The sequence below is a fragment of the Apodemus sylvaticus genome, chromosome 22 (genome assembly GCF_947179515.1).
Source record: "Apodemus sylvaticus chromosome 22, mApoSyl1.1, whole genome shotgun sequence".
Taxonomy (NCBI): domain Eukaryota; kingdom Metazoa; phylum Chordata; class Mammalia; order Rodentia; family Muridae; genus Apodemus; species Apodemus sylvaticus.
The window spans coordinates 9,444,545-9,468,472 of NC_067493.1; the positions used below are offsets into that span (position 1 = coordinate 9,444,545).

The window sequence follows — 23,928 nt, forward strand, 5'->3', positions numbered from 1 at the left end:
CTGAAGACTTATATTGTCTCTCCCAGTATTTCAGACAACTGCAGGTGTGATGCTTCCTACACATAACTGACAACCATAGGGATATACATTTATACATTTTGTTTGTCCATGTAGTCCTTTGTGAATATAGTTTACTCCTCACAATTCTACATCAGTGTGTCTTTTGTTAGTGTATTTAAGTTCATACAGAGACCCCTGTTCTATCATCCTTTCTCTCTCTTTTCTTTTTATCTTTCTTTCTTTCTTTCTTTCTTTCTTCTTTCTGTTGTGTGTGTGTGTGTGTGTGTGTGTGTGTGTGTGTGTGTGTAAGTATCCCTTTAAATCTAGCTTATGGTTTTGGATACATTTTAAAAGTTGTATTTTGATTTTTTGAGATTAAAATATTTTCAGTTATGACATTCAGAATTGTGCCTTTGGGAATAATGGGCCATACCCCTTCCTAACAAGGAGGCAGAGAAAACTTATTTTGGGCTTAGAGTCCCTCAGTTGGAATTAAAACTCAGGTTGCCCTGTTCTCCACCAGAGTTCTTCTTCCACATGACAAGAGTAGCCACCAAAGCTCCCAGGAGAACCAGGCCAACAGCAAGTACTATGATGAAAATGAAAGACGGAGGAGGCCTACCTGGAAAGAAATGAAAAACTGTAGGACCCTGACCCCATATCTCAACCTTGACCTTGCTCAAGTTCTCCAGAAGGGCTTCTGCCTTCTCTAACCACAGACTGTGCCCATATCTTACTTACTCCATCTCAGAGTGAGGGGCTCAGGCAGCCCCTCATGCTCCACATGGCATGTGTAATTCTGCTCCTTTCCAGAAGGCACCACTACAGCTGCCTACTTCTGGAAGGTCCCATCCCCTGCAGGCCTGGTCTCCACAAACTCCATGTCCTGGGTCAGCTCCTCCCCATTCAACTGCCAGATCAGGGTGATGTCAGCAGGGTAGAAGCCCAGGGCCCAGCACCTCAGGGTGACTTCACCTTCAGGTCTCTGGTGACGGGTCACATATACTTTTGGGGGATCTGAGGAGGAAGAGTTGGAAAAATTGTACATTTACATTTTTCTTGGGAGTTGGTGGTATTCTTGTTATCATTTTGGGAATAGACAGGAGAATAGGGTTGGGATGTGTGCAGACCTACACAGCAGCTATGCTCAGATAATAGATTGCTTGAAAAGTTCTAGAATCAATGTGAACTAGCCTAGGGTATGAGGCTCTGGGTTACCAGGAAAAGTGCAAGTCTTGTCCTGACTGAGTGAGGCTGAGAGACTCTGTATCACTGCAGCCGTATCATACCATTGAGTGTGGCCAGAGAATCTAAACTCAGAGAGGCCATGGACTTCAGGTTGAAGGGAATGGCAAATTTAGGGATCTTTTCTCCTATTTTGAGATAGATTCTGAATTGAGACTTTGAGAGAAGAGTGAGCCCTCTGGAGAGTCATTCTCTGATGTTGGACCAGGAAACGCAGGATCATTCTTCCCTCTCCTGGTGTGTGTGTGTGTGTGTGTGTGTGTGTGTGTGTGTGTGTGTGTGTGAGAGAGAGAGAGAGAGAGAGAGAGAGAGAGAGAGAGAGAGAGAGAGAGAGGGACAGAGGCAGAGAGACAGAAACACAGAGAGACAGAGATAGAGAGACAGAGACAAAGAGACACATAGAGACAGTGTCAGAGAGACAGACAGAGAATTCTAGCTGATCTCATTTTTCTCCCCTATCAGGAGACATAAGCTCCAGTTCATCAGGACGAGTTACTTCTTTGCCCCTCATACGTGAGCGCAGTAGAGTCTCATTCCCCATCATCAGGTATTTTAAGAGCCACACCACACAAGGGCCCTCAAAGTAGACCCTCCAGAACTCAGCCTCATTAGTTGCCTCCCATTCTTTATGGGTGATCTCAGCTGCTGAATCTGCCGCAGTCCAGGTGCTCAGATCTTCATTTAGGATGAGGTAATCTTGTCCATCATAGCCAAACTGACGGTATGCATGAAGTAGGTGCCCGTCTGGTCCAACGTAGCAGCCAGTCATCCTTTGGATGGTGTGAGAACCTAGCCCCATCCCACAAGTTAGTCCCACCCACTTGACTCTTTCATCCTCCCTACCCACCCAACCAGATTTGGACTTAAGCTGAGACTCATAAAACAAGCTCATTGCCCCCCAGTCCCCTGGGTCAATACTCTCTGTGGTCTCAGCCTTAGGCTGAACTTGGGGGTATGGATGAGGCTTGGCAACCACCTGGGCTCAGCGTCACTTACTCTTCTGGCTCTGGTTGTAGTAGCCTCGCATTTTCTGAAAGTACACTCGGATCTGCTGTTCTGCGCCTTTGGCAATGCATGTCTGCTCATCCCAGTACTTCTGTCCTATCTCTTCCATCCATGGCACCCGGGGCTCAAACCTTGGATTCACCGCCTCATTGTTGAAATGCACAAACTCTGTGTCGTCCACATAGCCAACAGTCATGTAGCGGGTCTCCTCTAGGCCAGGCCTTGATACTGCGATATCAAAGTACCGCAAGGAGTGGGATCCTGGAGAAAGCAAAAGTCTGATGTCTGCCTTGAACCTCCCCCCCAGGGAGATCCAGGGAAGGTGGTAGAAAGGAAACAGGAGATTTAGGGCTTAAGGGAGTTGGAGATGTGGGTAACCCCACTGGAATGGTCTGGTCAGGTGGGCTTCCCAGGTGCCCTTCTTGTAAAAGACCTTTTCTGGGGTCCTTCACTCACCTTTTAAGGTCTGTGTCAGGGCATGGGAAGTCCCCAGCAGCAGGTGGAGAGTGAGGAATACTGAGGTCCCCATTCTTTGGATTTGGAGAGAGAGTCAATCTCTGTGGGTCCTTGGTGACTATATAATGAGGAACCTCAACAGCAGGTCTCTGGGAACCTGATAGCCAATAGGAATGAGAATTGGAGTGTAGTCATCAGTGACCATGCAGAAGATCTTCATTTGGCTTACACACACACACACACACACACACACACACACACACACAAGCAAAAGGGAAACTGCGGGGTTGTGAGGAATTCCCTTGCTGGAATCCCCATAAGCAGCCTCTAGGAGCCTCTTCTTGTGTCCCTGGGCCTTTAGCCAAACCCCGAACCTGTACTCAGAGTTCATTCTTACATTTCCTCCCAAGTCTTGCTAAGGTTTTAGTCTCTGAATGGAATTAAGAATTAGGGTGAAATCCGAATTATGGTTTGTCTCTATCAGCATTTATTAGACTTTTTTTATTCGATATATTTTTTATTTACATTTCAAATGATTTCCCCTTTTGTAGCCCCCCACTCCCCGGAAGTCCCGCAAGCCCCCGTCTCTCCCCCTATTCTCCCACCCACCCCTTCCCACTTCCCCATTCTGGTTTTGCTGAATACTGCTTCACTGAGTCTTTCCAGAACAAGGGGCCACTCTTCTTTCTTCTTGTACCTCATTTGATGTGTGGATTAAGATTTTTTTTACTAGAAATAAAACCTTAAAAATAATTCACTTAGATGATTTTAGTAACTTCTAATAAAGAATACTATTTTAGGAAAGATAACTATTCATTCCATGTCAGGTCCAAGGGTCAGGCCACAAGTAAGCACTATGATAGAGCAAGATTATGTGAAACCATTGCTTTGGAATTAAAATGAGCTTATGGAATGAAACCCTGCTTTGAGCTTGCTATGGGCATTCTCCTGTAACTCCTTTTTCTGTAATTTATCTGTGAGGTAATTTTATAAAGATCTTTTTGTCTAAGAAGCTATAAAAAGGCTGAGAGAAAAAATAAAAGTGTGGCTGTTGGGGCTCTGCTCCATCAATCAAATGTATATATGTATATGTCTCTCTCTCTCTCTCTCTCTCTCTCTCTATATATATATATATATATATATATATATATATATATATATATATATATATATATATGTATATATATATAATCATCTATCTATAGACACACACACACACATATATATACATACATATATAATATATGTGTATGTATATAAGTATACATGTGCACTTGGGAAATTGATTAAACCAATGACCAGGCCTGGCTGTGTGTGTGTGTGTGTGTGTGTGTGTGTGTGTGTGTGTGTCTGTGTGTGTGTGTATGTATGCATGGCTTTCTCTTTATCCTTTTTCTTTCTCTTTGGCTCAAGAAGAGTTAATGATCCACTTGGACTTGAGCTTTGTGCAAGGTGATAAATATGGGTCTATTTTCATTTTTCTACATACAGACAGACAGTTAGACCAGCAGCATTTATTAAAGAGGCTTTCTTTTTTCCATTGTATATATGTGGCTTCTTTGTCAAAGATCAAGTGTCCGTAAGTGGTTTTATTTCTGGGTCTTCAATTCTATTTCAATGGTCAATGTGTCTATCCTAAACCTTGCAGTTTTTATCACTATTACTCTATAGTAAAGCTTGAGGTCAGGAATGGTGATTCCTCCAGCCATTCTTTTATTGTTAAGAATTGTTTTCAGACAGGAACAATTATGGTTCAGAGTTATAACTGTGGGATGGATACCCTCTCCCTCATTTGATGCTCTGTCTTTCTGCTGGAGGTGGGCTCTATAAGTTCCCTCTCCCTACTGTCAAGCATTTCATTTAAAGTCCCTCCATTTTAGTCCTGTGAATCTCTCACCTCCCAGGTCTATGGTGCATTCTGAAGCCCACCCCACCCCCCCCCAACCTCCTATGTCCTAAGGTTGCCTGTTGCCATTCTTTCTGCTGGTCCTCGGGGCTTCAGTCCTTTTCCCTCCCCCAATGTCAAATCAGGTTTCCTTCTCCCCCTGTTCCCCCTCTCCCCTCTGTCCCCCTCTTCCACCTCTCCCCCTTCTTCCCCCTCATTCCCACCCTATCTACTCAGGTCCCTCCCTCCCTCCCCACTTGTGATTGCTTTCTTCTCCTTCCCAAGCAGAACTGAGATGTCTTCACTTGGGCACTTCAGCTTGTTAACCTTTTTGAGTTCTGAGAACTATATCTTGAGTATTCTGCACTTTTTTTTTTTTTGGCTAATACCTACTTATTAGTGAGTACATACTATGCATGTCCTTTTGGGTCTGAGTTACCTCACTAAGGATGATATTTTCTAGTTCCATCCATTTGCCTGCAAAACTCAGGATGTCCGCCTTCTTAATACCTGAGTAGTATTCCATTGTGTAAATGAACCACATTTTCTGCATCCATTCTTCTGTTGTGGAACATCTAGATTTTTCCAGCTTGTTCCTGTCTGAAAGAATTACAGACATGGAAATAGAGAAGAGTGCAAGGAAAAGAAGGTTTAGCAACTGTTTCAAAGTGGGATCCAGTGTAAGGGGAGATCCCAAGGCCCGAGGCTATGATGCAATCACAAAAAGGGACCTAGCATGACAGCACTCCAGAAGACCCACCAAGCAGCTGAAAGTGTCAGATGCAGATATTTGCACCCAACAAATGGACCTCTGCTGTTGAATTAGGGATGAAACTGAGGATGACCCTGCAGGAAGACCAGCAGTCTCAATTAATCTGGACCCCTGGGATCTGTCAAACACTGAATCATCAAACTGACAGCATACACCGGCTGATATGAGGCCCCTAGCACAAATACAATAGAGGACTTCTGGGTCTGTGTTCATTCAGAGATAATGTACCTAAACCACAAGAGACCGGAGGCTCCAGGGAGTTTAGAGGTCAGGTAGGGTCTGGAGCAGGGATATCCACATGGAGACAAGGGGAGGGGAGGAGGTATGGGATGTGGATCAGTCAGAGGGTGGACAGGGATTGGCAGGGTGGAGAATAAAATATGGAGTGTATAAAATAATTAATAAAAAAGAATTGTTTTCATTATTCTTGTTTTTTGCCTTTCAATATGAATTTGAGAATTGCTCTTTCCATGTCTTTGCAGAAATGTTTTGGGATTTTGATGGGGATTGCATTAAATCTGTAGATTGCCTTTGGTAGGATGGCCAGTTTTACTATTTTAATTCTGCCAATCCATGAGCATGGGATATCTCTCCATTTTCTGAGATCTTTGATTTTTTTTTTTTTTGAGAGACTTGAAGTTCTTGTCATACAGATTCACTTGTTTGGTTAAAGTTGCCCCAGGATATTTTATTTTATTTGTGGCTATTGTGAATGGAGTTGCTTCCCTAATTTCTTTCTCAGCCCATTTATCATTTGTATAAAAGAAGGCTATTGATTTATTTGAGTTAATTTTATATCTGGCCACTTTGCTGAAGTTGTTTATTAGCTGGATAAGTTCTGGGAGAATTTTTGGGGACCCTCCAGAAATTACCAGAGACCTGGGAGGTGAGAGACTTTCAGAATTCAAAGGGAGAGAGACCTTAGATAAAGGGCCTACAGTGGGGAAAGGGAACTTGTAGAGCCCACTCCTAACAGAAAAACAGGGCATCAAGTAAGGGATGGAGTTATCATCCTACAGTCAAAACTCTGACCCAGAATTGTTCCTGTCTGAAAGAACTGCAGGGATGGAAATGAAGAGGATCCTGAGGAAAAATGGTCTAGTGACAGGTCCAAAGTGGGATCCAGCTCAAGGAGAGGCCCCAAGACCTGACATTATTACCGAGATCATAGAGGGACCCAAAAAAGGGACCTATCATGACTGACCTCTGAAAGGCACAATAAGCAGCTGAAAGAGTCAGATGCAGATATTTGTACCCATCTAGTGGATAGAAGCTGCTGACCCCTGTGGTTGAATTAGGGAAAAGCTGGAAGAAGCTGAGGAGAAGGGTGACCCTGTAGGAGGACCAGGAGTTTCAATTCACCTAGGTCCCCAAGATCTCTCAAACACTAGACCACCATCAGGCAGCATACACCAGCTGATATGAGACCCCCAACACATATACAGTAGAGCACTGCCTGGTCTGGATTCATTCAGAGAAGATACGCCTAACTCTCAAGAGACTGGAGGCCCCAGGGAGTTTAGAGGTCTGGTTGGGTGGGGATTGGGGTGGTGGGGACATCCTCCTGGAGACAGGGGCAAGGAGGAGGTATGGGATGTGGAACAGATGGAGGGTGGATTGGGAGGGGAATAAAATCTGGAGCATAAAAAGAAAGGAAGAAAGAAAGAACCAATGGAAGAAAGAAAAGAAAAAAGAAAAAAGAGAAGAAAGAGAAGAGCAGAGAAGCATTAATGAGCTCCAATACTAAAGCCCTTGAACTAAAGAGAAAGAGTCCAAATAATTACAGTTCTTTCCTAATCCTCTACTGCTATCAGCAGGAGTCAATTGCCAGAAGCCATCAGCTTCTGGCACCCAAAACAGTAAGAGAAAGTTAATGTCCAGAGGTCATTAGCATCTGGTCTGCTTATCTACACCTGAATGGTGGGGTGGGACCTGCAAGTAACTATCACAAAATGAAGAAAGCCTATAAAATGGAAAACCATTACCAACTCTATATTAGATAGAGAATGACACATAGCATATATAATGAAATGCAGATTTAAACACTAACCTTCCAATTGTGCAATCAAGAATCAAGATAGTGAGCCAAACAGGAAGTTCTTAAGAGAAGACATAAAATACTTATGCCCAACCATTGGACTGAAGTCAGGGACCTCTGTAGTTGAATTAGGGGAAGGATTGAAGAAGCCTAAAGGGAGAGCCACCCCCAGAGGAAGACCAGCAGTCTCAACTAACCTAGACACCACAGAGCTCCCAGAGACTGAGCCACCAACCAGGAGCATAGGGCACATCAGAGGCCCCTGGCACATTTGTCAAAGAGGTCTGCCTGGTCTGGTCTCAGTGGGAGAAGATGCACTTAATCCTTAAGAGAGACTTGAGGCCCCAGGAAAGGGGGAGGTCTGGTGGTAGTGGCACATCTTCTCATAGGCAATGGAGGGAAGGAATAGGATGAGGAAATGTGGGAGGCATGGGGCAATGACTGGATTGTAAATAAATAAAAGTTTAAATTTAAGAGAGAGAGAGAGAGAAAGAGAGAGAGAGAGAGCCATCATTAATCACCTTTGTCAAGTAAATGTCTCCACATGACAAAAGGTTCCCTACTTGTCACCAGACATTTTTTAAATACCATCATTCTTATGGATTTATTAAAACTGTTTTCTTTAGTTTAAAAAATAGTGGCCAATGACAGTTGATTCACATTTGTATCCTGGGGAATGACAGTTTAGAATTGTTTTCTGATTCCATTTTGCCCCAGTCAGAATCACTGTCATAAAATATATGACAACCAATGCTGTGATGCTATTGTAAACTGGTACAGACAATATAGAAATTGTTATGGAGCATTCTAAAAAACTAAAATTAGACACATTCTATGACCCAAGCTTCTCTTAGGCATATGTTAGAAGAATTTAAGGTATCATATCAGATGCTTGGATGTTTAAAATCTATATTTCTAAAAATAGCTATGAAATAGAGCCAGCTTAGATTCCACTAACAGATGAGCATGTGATATGAGGATGGTACATATACACAGCAGAATTTTTACTTGAAATAAAATCACAGCATTTGTAGAAATGTGGTTAGAATCAGGAATCGTCATGCCAAATGAAATCAGACTCAGTAAAACAAATTCTATATTTTGTCTCATATATATAGTTTCTCACTCCTCTCCCTCTGCCCTCTTCCTTCCACCCCCTCTCATAAACACATACACACACACACACACACACACACACACACACACACTGCATAGACATGAAACTAGAAATGAGACCACAAGAGAGATCATTTTCTATGAACATAGTAGAACATGTATCCTTATTACATTATTACATGCTGGGGAATCTTCTGGGCGTTTGCCCAGGAGTGGTATAGCAGGATCTTCTGGAAGTGAGGTGCCCAGTTTTCAGAGGAACCGCCAGACTGATTTCCAGAGTGCTTGTACCAATTTGCAACCCCACCAGCAGTGGAGTAGTGTTCCTCTTTCTCCACATCCTCGCCAACACCTGCTGTCTCCTGAAATTTTAATCTTAGCCATTCTGACTGGTGTAAGGTGAAATCTCAGGGTTGTTTTGATTTGCATTTCCCTAATGACTAATGAAGTTGAGCATTTTTTAAGATGCTTCTCCGCCATCCGAAGTTCTTCAGGTGAAAATTCTTTGTTTAACTCTGTACTCCATTTTTTAATAGGGTTATTTGGTTTTCTGGAGTCTAACTTTTTGAGTTCTTTATATATATTGGATATTAGCTCTCTATCTGATGTAGGGTTGGTGAAGATCTTTTCCCAGTTTGTTGGTTGCTGATTTGTCCTTTTGATGGTGTCCTTTGCCTTACAGAAACTTTGTAATTTTATGAGGTCCCATTTGTCAATTCTTGATCTTAGAGAATAAGCTATTGGTGATCTCTTCAGAAATTTCCCCCTGTACCGATGTCCTCAAGGGTCTTCCCCAGTTTCTTTTCTATTACCTTCAGAATGTCTGGCTTTATGTGGAGGCCCTTGATCCATTTGGAGTTGAGCTTAGTACAAGGAGACAAGGATGGATCAATTCCCATTCTTCTGCATGCTGACCTCCAGTTGAACCAGTACCATTTGTTGAAAAGGCTATCTTTTTTCCATTGGATGTTTTCAGCCCCTTTGTTGAGGATCAAGTGGCCATAGGTGTGTGGGTTCATTTCTGGGTCTTCAATCCTGTTCCATTGATCTGCCTGCCTGTCACTGTACCAATACCATGCAGTTTTTAACACTATTGCTCTGTAGTATTGCTTGAGATCAGGGATACTGATACCCCCAGAATTTCTTTTATTGTTGAGAATAGTTTCAGCTATCCTGGGTTTTTTTTTCTTGTTCCAGATGAATTTGAGGATTGCTCTTTCTAACTCTGTGAAGAATTGAGTTGGGATTTTGATGGGTATTGCGTTGAATCTGTATATTGCTTTTGGCAAAATGGTCATTTTAACTATATTAATCCTGCTGATCCATGAGCATAGGAGGTTTTTCCATTTTTTGAGGTCTTCTTCCATTTCCTTCTTCATAGTCTTGAAGTTCTTGTCATACAGATCTTTCACATGCTTGGTAATTGCCAGAAGCTGGAAAGAACCCAGGTATGCCTCAACAGAAGAGTGGATGCAAAAAATGTGGTATATATACACAATGGAGTACTATTCAGCCATTAGAAACAATGAATTCATGAAATCTTAGGCAAATGGATGGAGCTGGAGAACATCATACTAAGTGAGGTAACCCAGACTTAAAAGATGGATCATGGTATGCACTCACTAATAAGTGGATAGTAACCTAGAAAACTGGAATACCCAAAACATAATCCACACATCAAATGAGGTACAAGAAGAACGGAGGAGTGGCCCCTTGTTCTGGAAAGACCCAGTGAAGCAGTATAGGGCAAAACCAGAACAGGGAAGTGGGAAGGGTTGGGTGGGAAAACAGGGGGAGGGAAGGTGGCTGATGGGACTTTCGGGGAGTGGGGGTCCAGAAAAGGGGAAATCATTTGAAATGTAAATAAAAAATATATTGAATAAAAAAAGAAAAAAAGAGAGAACATTTTCTTAAAGGATGGGGAAAGAAGGGAGAGTTGGTAATATGACATAAGTATACAAGCTGGAGAGGAAGTTGGTCAGCAGCTGTGGCTTTGGGTATGAGTGAAGCGAGTGTAGGAGGGATGATAAAGTGGAACAAATGTGACTTTTATATCTCAAAATACAATGAATAAATCATTCCCTTGCTTAGATAAAAATGTTAATGAAAAATGAACTAAACCTAGGACCAAAAGGGACACCAAAAGAAAAAAATATAGGAAAAAAACTGACAAAATAGACTCTTCTTTCCAGCTCTTTGACATTGGTATCTGCCTCATCATCTTGAATAGAAAAGGGGTCACCTCGCAGAGGTCTTCTGTGGCCTCTACTGTGCTTCCTCTGTTCTCAATGTACAGTGAATTCTCTTTGAGGCTAGATGACCATAAGCATGTTAGTGCCAGGGCTGCATTTTATTTGGAAGTTTCTCTCATTTTGCATACCAGGAACTACTGCTTGGTATCATTGAATGTTCTAGCCCATGGGATAGAAGAATTTTCACCTGCTCCATGGTCCCCCAGTTTACATACCCAGTGGGATCAAATGTTCAAAACAAGGGTGGATAAAACAGGAGGCATTTTATCTACCTGTTGCAGGGGGCATAATTGGAATACTCATCTCAGCATCGGATAGGGAGACAGAAAGGGTCAAGGTACTATATTAATTTTTTTATGTATTGTCTCTGTTGTAAAGGAATATCTTAAATAACAATTTTAATGTAAAAGAAACCCACACTTTTATTTTCAAGAAGGAATTTGCAGCTCAGATAATCCTAAAATTTCATCAGACTGGCAATTGGGGAAGAGAAAAAGGGAAGTGTAGAAAGGTGGTTCAGTGTTCAGTGTTAGCATGGTTTACTGACAAGAAGCAGACACTTGGGCACAGTCATGGGACCAGTTTCAGAAAGAAAAGTCAGGAGACCTTGAAGTCACAGTAGGGAAGAGGGAAAGCTGAAATAATTCTGGGCAGCTCAGGTCCATGTAAAGCCGCAGTTTCATCTGTGGATGAAAATAGGAAAAAACAAACCAAACTAAGAAGTGGGACTTGCTTTGTCTGGAGGGTATTGTCCTATGAATTTGCCTGCAGAGACTGAGGTTGCTCTTGACACTCTTACACTCTCCAGGGATATTATTCTGCACCCCTTAAAAGCAGTCTTATGGCAGCAGCTCTTAGAGTCTGTATGGTGATCTCTGTTGAGTATTTTTTGATCACAACTAAGTAAGTAGTTTTTATTTGCATAGCTATAACTCCATTACTTTTAGAGATAGACTTATCTGTCTTGATCTTCTGATGCTGGGAAAGGAAGGCATAAGGACAAGAATGCTTACAAGGTGAAGTATCCAAACATTCTGTCTCAGGATGTGAGGGGCAGGAGTAGGATGTATGTTTGTGCAAACTGGGGGGGAGGGTGTCTTTAAATTTGGTTAATTTTTATGTAATGGGTCTTTGTTAGCCTGCTTATTCCTTATTCAATAAAGGAACTATTGGCTGGATTACAGAGAATAGTCAGGACATTCTTTGGTTTTCCCAAGAATTGTGTGATACTGCTGCATCTAGCACTTATTTATTATTGGGCCCTGGCGTTACAATTTTACATGATTTTTATGTGCTTTCAGTGACAGGTAATGGACAATACACTTTTCCCCAGTGCTCTGAATAAGGTATACATTCTGCATTTCTAAGGCTGCTCTCCTGCATACATTCTTTAAAGAGAGGCACTAGATTCCTTAGACATGAAAGTTCCCCAAAAGAGAGGAACCTTTTCCCTTAAAAGTTTTGAAAAACTTTCCCTGTAGGTGCTTAAAAATGGTTCTTGAGTTCTTACCATGCAATATTCCTAAAAAATAAAAATAGATAGATAAATAGATAGATGATAGATAGATAGATAGATAGATAGATAGATAGATAGATAGATAGATAAAATCTGTTTTCTTTCTTTTTGTGTTATATTGTCTAATTTTGCAAGAGGAAAAAAAGGTCACTTTTCCTGTAGCTCTGAGTAAGCATTTGCTTTTTTTGGTGATTTATTGTGCTTAGGCTGTTTGGTGCTTAGTTAGCTTACTTCATATAGGAAATGCTTAGAGAATTTTGTTCTAGATTAGGAAACGAGAATATTTCTGGTTTTAGTGTGGATTTGTTAACTGTGTGACCTTAGTAATTCTTTATAAAGATACATTTTTTAACTCCTTTGGTTTCTATGAGAATAATGATATGGTTTTTAGGAACTTTCCCCCAAGATTTTCAGAATTCTGGCCATGTAAGAGAGAACTTTTCTTTCCTTTCCTTTTCTCTTTTCTTTCTTAGAAATTTTACTAGAATCTGACTTTCCAAAAAGGTTTGGTTATTGCTGAATGTTTTAACACATATGTTCATTACTTTACTAGAAAATATCTAAGACAGGATATCAATTCTGAAAAGATTATTCACCAGAATAGGTGATGAAAATAAAAAAAATAAACAGATTATACTTAGGTTTCATAGCTGATATTGAAACAAAGGCCCAGAGATTTTCCATGATGCGAGAAACATTTTTTTTCCGTAATTGAAGCTTAAGAAGGCATATAAATAGAGGTTTGAACAAATTAAGATTGACAGACAGAAATAGGGTTAGGAAGACACATACAGGCTGTGTGTCTTATGAAGCCTGTCCTGGGAAAACTTTCAAGGCTGTAACCCTAGTGGAGAGACATTCATGGTTTCAGTTATTCTATCTTTCTGCTTTACCACGTGAGAACTTGCTGATGAACTAGAACAAAGGAGAGAAGGGAAGATCTTAGAGCACAGGAGACTTGGGTGTGAACCTAGGTGTCAAAGCTTGGGTGCCTCAGGGCCTCAATTTGCTCTGTGAGTGTGAAACAGACTCACTGAAGAGGGAGGTAGAACTGTGACCCTGTTGCTCCCTCTGTCACTAGGCTCTAGATTGATGATATCAAAATTCCTGACCATGAAGAATCAGTCAGCCACAGAATAATAAGAAATTTTTCTTATAAAAAAACATCTGAGTGGGTAGCTAGGGCTTTTCTTGTATTTACAAACAACTTCCTTGCACCAAGCTTTATATTTCAATTCTGATTCAGAGCTTCCCTGGGTTTCTTTAGTCTATTTTCTTCCTTGTCAATTTTTTTGTTTAGTTAACAAGTGTAGCAAATTAATTGAGCCCTTAGAAATGTCTACCTCCATGTTCCTTCCTTGTTCCTTCCTTCCTTCCTTCCTTCCTTCCTTCCTTCCTTCCTTCCTTCCTTCCCTCCCTCCCTCCCTCCCTCCCTCCCTCCCTCCCTCCCTCCTTCCTTCCTTCCTTCCTTCCTTCCTTCCTTCCTTCCTTCCTGCATCTGTTTCCATTCACATGCATGTTGATATATCACAATTTATCTTTCTAGTACATATATTTCTTCTAAAGTTCAAGTACTAATTCTCTTAATATTTTCTTGGGTATCTCAAAGATGCCTCCAATTGCATACGGCCACAACAGAACCATGACCCACCCCAGCTGTAGACTGTTTCCTACTGTTTCCCAGCTGTTTCCTGCTATCTTTTTTTTTCATTGTGAAACTCCATAGACCATTTGTTAAACTAGGAGTATTATGGCTTCAAATGGAGTGAAGTGTGCTTCTCAATATCGCCATTTTTAAATCTATCATTTTAAGAAAATTATTTAAGTGCTGTAACTTTTCTAACATGGCATATTTGTTTTATATTTACTTTTCTGTATTGTGCCTTTGTCAGAACTTACCCCATGGCTTGTTTAAAATGTATTTAACTTATGCCAGTTATTATCTTAAACTTGTATTCCTTGCTCATTTAGAATTTAGAATCAGATGGCATTCCCTGATGTCACCCAGCTCCTCCATTTCTTTCCAACATAACTCTCTAGTGTGAAGTTCCATGGCCCTTTTTTGAATGACTGAAAGAGGAAATCCAATGGGTTCATTTCATCTACTTCTTTCCCCCACCCTGACCCCACTTTCATTGTCAGCACAGTTGTCTTATTTTGACAAATATGTAATGTTTTATTTGGGGAACACTTGTTTTTTCAGAACACAGACATCTCATATCCTTGAATTTTTATTAGATATTTTCTTTATTCACATCCCAAATGTTATTCCCTTTCTTGGTTTCCCCACAAAAAGAAAAAAAAAACCTAATCGCATTCCCCTCCCCCTGCTCACCAACCAACCCACTCCTGCTTCCCAGTCCTGGCATTCCCCTACACTGTGGTATCAAGCCTTCACAGGACCAAGGGCCTCTCCTCCAATTGATGTCCAACAAGGTCATCCTCTGCTACATATGCATCTGGAGCCTTGGGTCCCTCCATGTGTATTCTTTGGTTGATGTTTTAGTCCCTGGAAGCTCTGGGGTTACTGGTTGGTTCATAGTGCTGTTCCTCCTATGGGGCTGCAAACACCTTCAGCTCCTTGGGTCCTTTCTCTAGCTCATCCACTGGGGACCCAGTGCTCAGTCCAACAGTTGACTGAGTTGCTCTTATATCTTGATGATTTCATCTTCCCAAAGAAGTCTCTTGCCCTTGCTCCCTGAAGTGCAGCATCTTTGCCTACATTAAGGTATGTTTTCCCTACACCTGGAGACTTTTCATGTGTCCTTCATTTTACATGAAGAAATGTCTACATATAGCTTGCCTGATCTACTCAACTCATGTTTACTCATGAGGCTGAAATAATTTTTTTCTGGGAATTTTTTGTTAACTAGTCTCCAAACCAGGCCATCTTCTTTACTGTTTTTCTTTACAGCAATAATTAAAATTATTAAATATTATTAAATTATTTTATGCAAGATAACCTTCAATATATCATTCTAGTGCATGGTCAAATTCTGTGTTTTCATCTTTAGTATACTAGCCCATAGGTAGCAGGCAGAGTTATGAAAATATGCTTGGTAAGTAAAATGAACAGAAAACATGAGTCTATAGAGTTGGCCAATTTGCCTTTCTCACCACTGAAAATCTCCATAGTTATGTATTACTTCTTACAATTAAAATATTTTAACTAATTGATTTAGCCTAGGCTCTGGAAGAGTATCTTTTAGTAACAGAAACATAAAATTTGAAATAATGTTCAGCTTGGGTAAGAAATTCAAAAAACACACTAGCATTTATTTTTTTTAAAAAAATAAGTGTTCAAGTAGAAGATTAAATGTTTGGTAACAATTAGATTTAATTATTGGTTCTGTGAGGGTAGACAGAGCAATTAATAGTTATAGGAACAAACTATAAAAGTTTGTGATAGTATAGTTAAAATATCCAATTGCATGATCTTTAATTGCCTTAAAAACAATGAAAATATTTTAAATAGAATCCTGCTGTCACTAGGTAAAATAAATTACAGCTTCAGCTACCAATTATATGTACATTCTCTTGAAAGAATGGAGTTGTCTTTTTATTCTCTGTGTTACTTCTGACAGATTTATCTTGCTGAGACTGACTCATTCTAGAATATGGAAGAGATAATGCTGTGAATTCCACTGGATTTGTGTAATGAGTAGCTGAAGCCAGGTATGGTACATGCCTTTAATTCCAGAGTTTGGGAGTCACAGGCAAGCAAATTTCTGTGAATTCAAAGCCAGCCTGGTCACCAGAGTGAGCAGTGAGGCCATACAGGGATACAGGGTAAGGCCTTGTCTCAAAAGCAAAACAAAACAAACAACAACAAACCAAACAGGAGTAGCTGAGATACTATGTCTAAAATTCTTCAAAATGATCAGAAAATTTTCTATAGTTCTTTCAATGGTTCATCAGAAAAGGAATCTTCAATAGGCCAATGGCTCTTGAATATCCCCGATTGGTATTCTCTTGCTTAAAAACTGACAAAAAATGCCATCTTGACATAAGTTAGAATCATTTGGGAAGAGGTAAAGAGGAAACCTTAATTTGGAAAATATTCCAACCAGATTGAGAGAAAGGTCATAGAACATTTTTTTAATCAGTGATTGTTGTGGTAAGGTCCAGCTCACTGTAGGTGGCGCCACCTCTGGGTAGGTTCTGTGTTGTATAAGAAAGTAAGATGAACAAATCTTGGAGAGGAAGGAAGCCAGTAAGAAACAATTCTTCATGGGTTCTACTTTATTTCCTATCTCCAGGTTCGTGCCTAGAGTTCTGGTTTGCCCTCAGTGACAGACTATAAAAAAGCTAAAATAAGCTCTTTCTTTTTCAATTTGTGCTTTGTCATGGTGTTTATTACAGCAATAAAACTTAACTAGAACAGGCATTAATTTTGAAAATTTTACAAAAGTAATAAGATCCCAAACTCATGGAGTCTAATTTAGCATGCTCACTATTGAAATTGACCAGGCTCCAAGTATATGAAACAATGTTATCAATTAATGAGGATGGGAAACAGAAAAAGGTTGCTATATTTTTAAATAATTTCTAACAGCAAACAATGATGTTCAGTAGATTCAGAAATCTGGATAACAATTAGATAAAAAATAATCTATATGTTTTACCATTTATTTAATTACTTGTTTGTTTATTAACATGTATGTTTGTGGCACACATATATGGAGGTCATAAGACAACTTGAAGGAGTTGACTCTTCTACCTTTCAGGTTCTGGGGATTGAACATTAAATCCTATCAGCCTTTTCTGCAAGCTCCTTTACTTTTTGAGCCATCTCTATAGCCCTGCAGTTACTTTATAAAATGTCTTTCCTTTAAATGATTGAAGCTATTTGTTGCACTTACTTTCAGACCAGCATTCTTGATTTATATCTAAGTCAGGATTAATACATTTACATGGAATACCATTAATGATGATAAAAATTTCATTGTGTATGTACACAACATTTTTTAAAATATCCAATCATCTACTGGTGGGTATCTAGGCTGGTTCCATTTGTAGTTATTGTAACAAGTTCAGAAACCAATATGGATGAGCAAACAACTATGCGGTATGTGGCCTTGAGTCTTTCTGAAAACACATTAATTGTAATAAGAGAAAGGAAGATGCATATTGAATGTTCATCTCCAAAGATGGAAAGGAACAAAGATGGCTTTACAGTAGGATCTGAAGCCTAGGCATTCTACAAACTACAATACAACATGTCTGCATGTCACCAAGAAAATACAGATGAGCTTGACCTAGCCATTATCAAAAGAAAAGCCTTAGAAGATAGAGTCCTGCTGTGATATTTTTCAGTTTAAAATGGTAGTGTTGTGTATTCCACAGGGACTTGATTCCTGGGAGAAACACTGCGAGTATGCACATATATCTTGGGAGGCAGGTATTGGTTGTGTCTTGCAAGAAGTGCTTCTTTTGTGGTTTGGTATCTAATGTAGTTGGTGGTGACGTTATTGGTACTAGCAGTTACTATCTTGTTTTGCAGACTGTTATCAATGCACATGTTTGTCAAATTCACAAAGGGAAACCAGCTGACATCATGGAAGGAAAGAATCAAACTCCATCTGAATTCATCATCTTGGGGTTCTCCCACCTGAATGAACTCCAGTATTTACTCTTCACCATCTTCTTTTTAACCTACATATGCACTTTAGGAGGCAATGTTTTTATCATCGTGGTGACCATAGCTGATTCCCACCTACACACACCTATGTATTATTTTCTAAGAAATCTTGCCCTTATTGATATCTGCTACACTACTACTAATGTCCCCCAGATGATGGTGCATCTTCTGTCAGAGAAGAAAACCATTTCCTATGGAGGTTGTGTGACCCAGCTCTTTGCATTCATTTTCTTTGTTGGCTCAGAGTGTCTCCTCCTGGCAGCAATGGCATATGACCGATACATTGCTATCTGCAAGCCCTTAAGATATTCATTTATTACGAACAAGGCCCTGTGCAGTTCATTAGCAGCCTCATGCTGGTCAGGTGGGTTTCTCAACTCATTGGTGCACACAGTTCTGACTTTCCTCCTGCCCTTCTGTGGTAACAATCAAATCAATTATTTCTTCTGTGACATACCTCCCTTGCTGATCTTGTCTTGTGGTGATACTGCCCCCAATGAATTGGCTTTGCTGTCTATCGGGATCCTCATAGGTTGGACACCTGTCCTGTGCGTCATCCTTTCCTACCTTTACATCATCTCCACCATCCTGAGGATCCGCTCCTCTGAGGGGAGGCACAAAGCCTTTTCCACTTGCGCCTCCCACCTGCTCATTGTTATTCTGTATTATGGCAGTGCCATCTTCACATATGTGAGGCCCATCTCATATTACTCACTAGAGAAAGACAGATTGATCTCAGTGTTGTACAGTGTTGTCACGCCCATGCTGAATCCTGTAATTTATACACTAAGGAATAAGGACATCAAAAAGGCTGTAAAGGCCATAGGGAGAAAGTGGCAGCCACCAGTTTTCTCTTCTGATATGTGACCTCATTTCCCTGTAGTCAATAATCTTACATTAGAAAGTTAACTTTTTCACCACTCAGTTGTTGGTAGTCATATTTGACTTAAAATCTGCTTGTGATATTTAGAAACAGAGTGAAGGATTGGCATACTGAATCCTAGGTGTACATATATGAGCCTTTGTTAGTCTCTAATGGAGTTACCTATTTTAGTTTCTGTTCTTTTTGTCTTCTCCATTTTGGAATCCTCCTTGAAAGACAGTTCATCTCTCATGCTCTATTTGCTTGATAGAGTTTATGGCTTATTACTTGCCCTGAAAGACTGTCCTCTTAGCCCAGCACTGCCATCTTGTGACATTCAGCTGCACCCCTTTGCAAAATATCCCATCTAGGATTGTTTACTGTTTACACCCTCTCATGGAATAATGCAAGGACTGCAAGACCCTACCTGAGTATCCAGGTGCTCCCTACCACATGGACTCAGGGAGGGGTTATAGTATATAGGCCAGAAGACTAGGGGAGGAGTCTCCATCCATGGACCTATGGGTATGTATTACCTTTCTCTATAGTCACAGAATTTATGGACTATCTCTATATTATTTGTAGTGATCATTCTTGATTGTCATCTTGACTATATCTGGAATGAACTACAATCCGAAATTGCAAGGTTTACCTGTGATCCTAATCTGGAGGCTGAGAGATACAAGTTTCTGATCTGGATCTTCACCTGGAGATCTTGAGGCAGAGTAGCTATGAATTACAGAAGATTTAGACAGGGAGATCTCCGAGTTTAAGGTCATCTGGGATTAAAGGCATGGTGGCACATCTTCTGCTGGAGAACTACATAAGGACACTTGAAGAAGGAATATTTACTCTCTTCTTCACCTGCTTGCCTTGTGGGACTGAGCAACTGCTAGGTCCTTGGACTTTTACCCTCAGCTGCTGCTGACCATTGTTGCAGAGTTGGACTAAAGAATGTAAGTCATCAACAAACTCCCTTACTATATAGAGAATACCCATACATTCTGTGATGCTATAGAACCCTGACTAATACATTATTAAAGGAATTTATTGTAATGACCTATAGTCTGTAGTCCAACTTTCTTTCATTCTTTTTCTTTCTTTCTTTCTTTCTTTCTTTCTTTCTTTCTTTCTTTCTTTCTTTCTCTCTCTCTTTCTCTCTTTCTCTCTCTCTCTCTCTCTCTCTCTCTCTCTCTCTCTCTCTCTCTCTCTCTCTCTCTCTTTCTTTCTTTTTCTTTTCTTTGGATTTGGTTTTTTCAAGACAGGGTTTCTCTGTATAGCCCTGGCTGTCCTGAAACTCACTCTGTAGACCAGACTGGCCTCGAACTCAGAAATCTGCCTGCCTCTGCCTGGGATTACAGGCATGTGCCATTACCACCTGGCATGTACTACCTTTCTTGGGTCTAAGCTTTTCATGGCCACTTTTGCCAGGGGCCAGTCCTGGCAAATTCTTTTTGAAGCAGTGGAGGAGAAGAGCATCAGTGCAGGGTAAGACTTTTTTTTTACTAGATATTAGGGGTTAGACTTTGTCTTACAAGATATTTAGGGTTGCTATATAATAAGAAAAAGATAATACTTATCTAAGTTTCTTTACTACTGTAGCTGACCTGCCTTCTGTGTTCCTCAGGCCAGAAACTGTGGTCTCTGGCAATTAGCACTTCATTCTAAAACAGCAAGAGAGCTTTTCCCCTTTGGACCATGTGCCTCTTGCTTGTCAGACTAGGGGGAAGTTTGGAGCAATAAACTGATATTGAACCAGAAGAGAGTAATACTTGCAGAAGGAAAAACTTTTATATAAGCAAATATGCATAAACTTATATAAATTCATATACAGATTCACACATGCATATTTATACATTTCCATTCAAACCAGTTGGGTCCCACTAGCATACAGTCTCATAATTACATACTTAAATACACACATTCATACTTAGATATGCATTTGGAGCAAAAGACCGAGCATCAGTACAGAAAGAACCCACTCATTCTGGATGAAAAAATTCTTTATTGCATAGAGAAAGAAAAACCTCCTACCCTTTTAATGCTAAATAAATTACACCTAAGTTTGTAAGAAGAAAGGTTTGTTCCTTTTAATAAGACTAAGCCTGCTTTGTTATTAAGAAAAGGCCTGTTCTGTCCCATGGTAAGGAGAAGCCTGTCTGCTCTTTCTGCTCTCTCTGAAGCTTGTTCTTTTTTTCTCCTTTCCTTTAACATTCGGTATATTTCTCTTTGAGTTTTTTATGTTACCTATAGTTTCTAAGTTATTTCACTCTGTGTTCTTCTAATCTAAAAAGTGTTCTGTCTAAAGAGTCTCCTCAGTTCACTTCTGACTCTTCTCTTTGTCCTCAGCACTTATACATCTTTCTGAATATATGATCATATGGTAAAAATTTCATCACAAGTTCCCATAAATTCAAATCATAAATCAAATAAGAAGTTTACATTGGATGTTTACATGCATATCCATTAGGAGTCATTATCTCACTAAACATTCATCACCTGTCATGACTCCACGGGTTCATTGAAAATTGAAAACCATAACTGTTATTAGTGAAGTTTTGTATAAATGAAATCAGTCAATATTTTGTCTTATGTCCTAGCACCTAGAATAAATCATTAATTCCCTTTTTATGACTTTTGGTTAATGGTTTTACACCATCTTGGAATGTGCTCTGAATAGTAGAAAGTCTGGTTACTATCTAGAAACAAATAACTGGTAATACAGGGGAGACTATTCTAGTTTTGACTGTCAGGAAAGGACCTAATAGCAGTCCCACTATAAAAAAGCTTGATAAATAATACTGATATAATTTTAGGAATACTTATTGGATTATTAAGAATGAAGAAATTATCTATTTGTCTATATAGCATCACTAATGATAGCACATCTTCATAGAGCTGCAGGGATCTGCTCAAAAGGGTGGGATAATACCTAGTGATTGTCATATGTGTTTAATAATAACAGGAAAAGCATATTAATAGCAGAGATGTTTCCTAATATGATTTTCTCATGGGCCTTGCCTACTGTAGTTCCTTCATAGATTTTGATCTATGTTGGTCATCTCAGGAAGATCACCTGCTAGTTATAAGCTTGTCCTAAGATGGCTCCTGACATCTGATGCCTCAAGATCTTCATGTCAAGATCTGGGTCAGAAGCCTGTATCTTCCAACCTCAATACCTGGATCACAGGTTTGACTTCCATTTCTGGATTATAGTGAATTCCAGATATAGTCAAGTTGACAGCCAGGAATAGCAATCATAGGTTACCTCATTGCTACTGGATAATGGTTTCCAGATGCAGTTTATTGGAGGAGAAACATTCACACTCCTATGAGTTACTCTCCATCTATGCTCTGTAAGTTCAATAAACTCATTCCCATAGTGGACTTTGGCAGACTTGTGTCTTGATTTGCTCAACTTTGGGACATTAGGGAAAAGTAGAGGTACATCTCCCCTCACATGGAATTTTAGCAACAGTACTATATTTCCTATAAGTAAAAGAACTGAGAGATCTGTGAGATGACCCAGCAGGTAAAGTCACTTGCTGTCAAGCCTGATGACCAGAGTTTGATCCAAGGGTCCCACATGGCAACCTATAATTTGTTTTTTGGCCTTCATTCACACAATGTGGCACATATGTGAACACACACACATTGTCGGAAAGACAGGAAGGTATTTCAGTTCAAATTCATAACTCTATCAAAAGATGGAAATCCCAATAACTTTTAGGTTCACATAGCTATGTTATAGAGTATCTTAAGCTTAGGAAACATTTTTCTAAAAATAGAGAACACCATGATATAAAACATATAGAAAATGAAATAGAATTTTTGAGAGGGTAGCATTTTTACCCTCTCAAATGTAACAAGTGATCAGAAAAGGTATATATAAGTATTTAATTACTATTTTTATATTTTATTATCAAGCAAGGAAGTACTGAAGACCACCTTTCTGGTGAACATAGCTACAAAACACTTGTGATCTAAATTCATGATTACATCAAAATTATACAGTGTCCAAATTGGTTTTATCAGTGGGAGACAAGGTTGGTTCAGCATGTGCAGATATTAGTTGGTAATACCTAGAGGAAATAGAATATAACAGAACACACACACACACACACTATGGCTAAATTGTTCAGCAACAGCAGTCTCATGTCTAAAAGTCTCAGCACTCGGTTGTTGCCCAGTTTATAAGGCTAGGTGCCTGAGTAGTTGGAGTAGTTGAATAATGACTGTCTCATACTGAGTGGGAAAGTTCCCAAGAAAGGTTGTCCCAATAGTCCTGGAGTTGAAATTTGGAAGGGTCCTGGAGATCCAATGGTCCCCTATCCATATTGGAAAACTGGAAAACTTGTCCTGACATCAGCAAAGAAATCAGCAGCAGTAGCAAGCAGATAAATTAACCCAGCAGTGAAAGGGAACGTCAAGTGGGTAGAAAGCAAACCATCTTTCTTCTTCTGTGCCTCCTTTTATGTCTGGGCTGTCACGAGAAGGTGTCACCCACATTTGAAGTAGACCTTCCCATACCAATTAAGACAATCAAGACAATTGCACAATTGAGGATTCCTCCTGAGATGATTCTAAGTTGTGGCAAGTTGACCTTTAAAACCAACAATCACCATGTGCAAATCAAACACCTAATATACAGTATCAATAGGCTTAATGGCAAAAAAATCACATAATTTGTGTGAAATGTAGAACAAGCATTTGCCAATGTACAACAGCTTCATGGAAAAATGGCTTAAAGAAATTAAGGATAGACAGAACATACTTCAAAACAATAAAGACTGTACATATAACAAATGCATAGACATTGTACTACATATAGAGAATTGAGATCTCCATCTCTATCATCTGTAATAAGATAAAGATGACAAACCTTTCTACTTCTATTGAATACAATAATCAAAATTTTGGTTTGAACAATAAAATAAGAGTACAAAGTATATAAAAATGTAAAAGTAAGAAATTAGCTTTGGCTATTTGTAAATGACATGATTCTATTCTTAAAATACCCATCAGAGTCACCAGAAAAATTTAGATATGATAAACAGTTTTAATAAAGTTACCTGATACAAAATCAATACACAGAAACAATAGTTTTATTTATACCAATAACAAACTTGGTGAGAAAATA

The 23,928-nt window shown here is 39.7% G+C and overlaps 1 protein-coding gene and 1 pseudogene across 1 annotated transcript; one reads left to right on the forward strand and one right to left on the reverse strand.

Annotated features, from left to right (window-relative positions):
• Positions 1-282: 282 nt before the first annotated feature.
• On the reverse strand, positions 283-2,844 carry LOC127672348 (class I histocompatibility antigen, Non-RT1.A alpha-1 chain-like; annotated as a pseudogene).
• Positions 2,845-17,842: 14,998 nt separating this feature from the next.
• Positions 17,843-18,793, forward strand: LOC127672332 (olfactory receptor 5V1-like). Its single transcript, XM_052167430.1, has one exon. It carries the CDS (start codon positions 17,843-17,845, stop codon positions 18,791-18,793), a length of 951 nt encoding a protein of 316 aa, XP_052023390.1.
• Positions 18,794-23,928: the final 5,135 nt, after the last annotated feature.